The sequence below is a fragment of the Anarrhichthys ocellatus genome, unplaced genomic scaffold (genome assembly GCF_004355925.1).
Source record: "Anarrhichthys ocellatus isolate YVR2014 unplaced genomic scaffold, GSC_Weel_1.0 scaffold11, whole genome shotgun sequence".
NCBI classification, from domain to species: domain Eukaryota; kingdom Metazoa; phylum Chordata; class Actinopteri; order Perciformes; family Anarhichadidae; genus Anarrhichthys; species Anarrhichthys ocellatus.
This window is the reverse complement of record NW_022280041.1, coordinates 12,311,301-12,315,748: the sequence shown is the minus strand read 5'-3', so window position 1 is coordinate 12,315,748 and position 4,448 is coordinate 12,311,301. Positions and strand designations below refer to the sequence as shown.

Below are 4,448 nucleotides of genomic sequence, written 5' to 3'. Positions count from 1 at the left end.
ATATATATATACATACACATATATATATATAAAAAGTATATATATCATACACAGTAGATATGAAAAATGTAGCTACTCTCAAAGCTAGCTGTGAAAATAAATGTAAAATGTGTCCAGCCAATTTTAAAACTCCTAAACTGAGGAGCAGAAATATTGACTCATTTAGAAACTCATGCAGTGTACAGAGTCATCAGTGTGAATGAGTTATAGGTCGGTGACACAGCAGATCAACCCGCTGTGTGTAGACACTGCTCACACACACACACACACACACACACGTCGCTCTCTGAAAACGGACTGTACTAATACTTTATTCATTTAAAGGCACAGTCTGTTATCTAATGTAAACAAAATGGGTGAACCACCACCAACATTAAAAACGCCGTATGTTGCAGAGTGTGCAAATAATCAAGTTAATTGACTTTTTTTTCTCAATACAGATTAATACAAGAAAACTAAGTCTAGATGATTCATGCTTTCCTGAACGTTAGCGTGTTCTTAATATAAAACAATGAGATAAACAGGATCCTGTTCTTGTGCTTCCATCTTAGCTGATTAACATGTTAATCATGTGGATGTGGAGGCACACATGAAACAAGGGAGTTCATCTTCATGGTTAACAAAACAACTATGCTCATTATGAAGATGTCAACACTGACTACTCCAATGAGACAGGAAGCAGATTGATTGATTTCTGTCTCTGAAATACTAAAGTTGAGTGTGCTGTGATGGACACACTGAGCCGACAGCGTGCTGCTGCTTTCAAGGCCCTCAGGAAGTTACAATACCAGACACGTAATCCACAATATTGGTACCTTGTATGAATGCTAAATGTGTGCTGTACATTCAGAGTATCAAATAATTACAAAAACTATTTTGAAATTAACTGCACTATAACAGTTCAAATGGTTAATTCAACAGAATTAAATCTTTGCCGTTTTTTTGTTATTCGCCGTTAAGCTGCTGTGGATGGAAGTCGACGCTTACCGTTAGAAGCTTTAACATATGAAACATACAGTATGAGCAGCAAGTGTTGAGTGTTATTGACGGTAGTTTAACAGTGAACAAAAGGCAAAGTAGCTGTTTGTTTGTTTAAGGCAAATGATCAAGAACTTGTGCCAACAATGTTAAGAAATTAACTAATTGAATAAAAAGATTAAAATGTGCTTAATTGGTTGTACGTAAGAAAGGCTACACGAGGATAAACATGAATACAAAATAATATTAATACAGAAATCAGAACTACACAAAGACAGAATGAGCAGCTTCTTAACAGGAGTCCCTTTGTATTGCAGTTTGAAGCTTTGAGGAAAAATGGGAAACAACGTACTGAAGCATTGTGTTGACAAAAGATAACCCGCACGTTACAGACTGGGATTAAGTGTACAAGTACTTACACTTACCGATACTAGTACTTAAAAATACCATTACAGTTCTAAAAACTTTGTTGCTTACATTTTAACATTCAATATGTTCCTGGTACAAACAGAGCATAGTTCTTTGCAGTATGGATGTCAATAATTAACCTTTGAACCATGCTATCAGTTCAAAGAAATAATCAAAATAAAAAAACGAGCAAAACTCAAGAGGAGCGACTCACATAAAGGAGAATAGCGCTGGTCCACCTTAACAGTTCAGCCCACCTTAAGTGTGCTGGAGCTGCGCTCTCTTTGAAAAGGCTGAATATTGTGCAGCTATTATAGCACATGTAGTAACATCACATACTCACAAGCACAGATAGAAACAGACAGCTGATGGAAACATCACTCCACAGCGCTACTAGTGGTCAGAAAGCAGGACGGAGGCAGAGGAGGAAAATGAAGCCGGCCTTCATCAACACCAGACGGATCCTTTCAATGAACAATCGGATGTGTGGAGAAATACGTCGGACATGCATCAGTGCTATGTCTCTGTGTCCAGAACAGCCCAAAGACGTGATGCTGCTCAGCAGCTTTAAACATGACCCAGATGGAGCTTGTACTGATCCTCTAGGAGGAAGAATGGCAGCGTGCTCCTTCCAGGTCACCGTCCACTGCCTGGATGTTGTGTTTAACTCGGGTTCAGGGGTTGAGCGTACCAAACGGCTCTGACATCGTTCTGTCATGAGTTGTAAACCACTGCTGATGGACACCGTCCTTTAGTGAGACTAAATGTCCCTTATAAATACACAACACAGACAATAACAGTAAAAATGAATGTCCTTGTCCTTTCAGGCAGGGACACTCTTCACAGTGATTGGCTGGTCAGACCGACTGACTGAGATGTGGAGGCCACTGTGGCAACGTCCGATTCACAACAATCAACATCAAATGTCTGCGAGACACAACCGCTCCACAGCGGAGCGATCAGCGGCTTCACAGCGACGTCAGGTCCTGGACCTCCAGCAGCATGGCGTCCTGCTCCGTCCTCAGCTGGTCTCGGACCTGCAGGCGGCCCACCAGGTCTGAGCTCAGGTCTGACATGGACGGGTCAAAAATACAACAAGTTTGTCAGAGCTGTGGTTCAGACCTTTATGTACATGGAGTATACTTGCTGTGTGTGGGAGAGTACCTTGTATGGTCTGGCTGAGAGACGTACACAGAGCATTCAGGTCCTTCATACTGAAGTTCTCTAAATCACTGCGCTCCACATGTCTTCTCTGGACTACAGGTTCACTACGAGCTGCAGCCTGAGAGGAGAAGAGAGGAGATAGGAGGAGGAAAGGAGAGGAGGAGGAGAAGAGAGAAGAATGAGAGGAGAGGAAAGGAAAGAGGATGAAAGGAAAGGAGAGGAGAGAAGAGGGGAAAGGATGAAAGGAGAGGAGAGAGGAGGAGAAGAGGATGAAAGGAAAGAAGCAGAGGGGAGAGGATGATGGAGAGAAGAGAGGAGGAGGAGGAGGAGATGAAGGTAGGAGAGGATGAAAGGAAAGGAGAGGGATAAGGGTGAAAGGAGAGGAGAAGAAGATGAGGGCAGGAGAGGATGACATGAGAGGATAGGAGAGGAGAGAGGAGAGGAGAGCTGTGATGAACTGTATTTGGGAGGAAAAGGGAAAAACATGGCTGCATCTGTGCAACAGCGTGGAGCCCTCACCAGTGTTCTGTGGTCGGTTCTCAGTCGGTCTCGTAGGTTCCTCAGAGTGTTCCTGAAGCCTCTGGATTTGGGTTTCTCCGGCTTGGCAGGAGGCTGAGGATTCTTCTGGACCTGAACAGCCCCTCTCTGTATCAGCAGGGTAGAAGTCACATCCAGTTACTCCGTTTCAGCTCATCCAACAGAACTTGTGTTAGCACTAGTTACCCGTGAGTTGCTGCTTTCCTTCCTCTCCTCCTCCTCCTCACTTTCACTGTTGTTGATGAAGCAGAGCTGAAGATTCATCTGTGTCTGCAGGCTGAGGGACGCAAACAGACGTCATGTGGTGGGTTTACACGAGGGGTCATGGCTGATTGAACGGTGTGTCACAGCTGCCTCACATTAGCAGTAGGGACAAATGGCAAAAAGATTCAAAGCTTCTGGGGCTTCAATGCAGCGAACACAGTGACACGTGGTGGCTTAGAAAAGGTACAGCAGCCCTTAAAGACAGGAGTTTCCCCATTCATTCACTCCATCTATGTTTCAGAAAAGCCTTATATATCTATAGTTTTGAGCAAAAAGAAATAGGAAAATTGGACAAAAAGGCCACACTTCAAGACCGTGTACATAATTATTTAAAGAGGGAAGAACTACTTATCCCATAAACCAGCGAATGCCGACTGGAAACTGACAAATTTCTGATCTTTGTCGATCTTTGTCGATCTAAATGCGGACGGATTCAGCATCTGTGTGGCTTATTTCTGCCCTCAAACGTTTTCACAATCTATTTTCACAATATAAGAGAAAGTTTCCACACAAACGGAGCAGCCGTTTGAAGTAAAACATTTCCATGGTAACACGTTAGCATGCTGTTACATGTTAGCATCGTGGGTACTGTAGCAGTACATCTGTGATCCTTTTCTTCAGATGTGCTGCATTAAATGAAGCTGGTGTTATCAATATGCTACAGTAAAATCATTAGTAAATACATTGTCAAAAGAGCCGAGATACATAAAACATTTTGCTGACACTGAATATGTGCCTTACTGACAGTGATGGGTACCTTTTAAAAAGTAACAAACGTTACTGCGACTAAAACGTACCCATTAGCCTGTTACTGTTATTACTTGGTATCAGGTGGAAATGTTCTCATACTTGATTGTTTCTTTCTAAAAATCTATTTAGTAAGTAACCTATAGTTCTTGATAAAAACAACAGTAATCAACAGACTGTTTCCTCTATAATACAACAAAACCTCGACAGATTAGGGCGTGTTGTGTTAAGAGATGACACACAAACAAATCCAAATGACACACACGTGACACTACGCTCATGAGTAATAGGTCATCATGAGAGGTGTGTGTGTGTGTGTGTGTGTGTGTGTGTGTGTGTGTGTGTGTGTG

The 4,448-nt window shown here is 42.4% G+C and overlaps 1 protein-coding gene across 1 annotated transcript in view; it reads right to left on the bottom strand.

Moving 5' to 3' along the window:
• Positions 1 to 1,270: 1,270 nt before the first annotated feature.
• The window catches only part of LOC116385827 (schwannomin-interacting protein 1), a 4,199-nt gene continuing 1,021 nt past the window's right edge, over positions 1,271 to 4,448 (bottom strand). Inside the window, exons 3-6 of the mRNA XM_031851573.1 lie at positions 3,274 to 3,364; positions 3,070 to 3,195; positions 2,551 to 2,668; positions 1,271 to 2,455 (exon numbers count right to left, since the gene is read on the bottom strand). Of these exons, the coding sequence (XP_031707433.1) occupies positions 2,355 to 2,455; positions 2,551 to 2,668; positions 3,070 to 3,195; positions 3,274 to 3,364 (436 nt within the window). The 3' untranslated portion in view covers positions 1,271 to 2,354. The remainder of the gene's footprint in view (positions 2,456 to 2,550; positions 2,669 to 3,069; positions 3,196 to 3,273; positions 3,365 to 4,448) is intronic.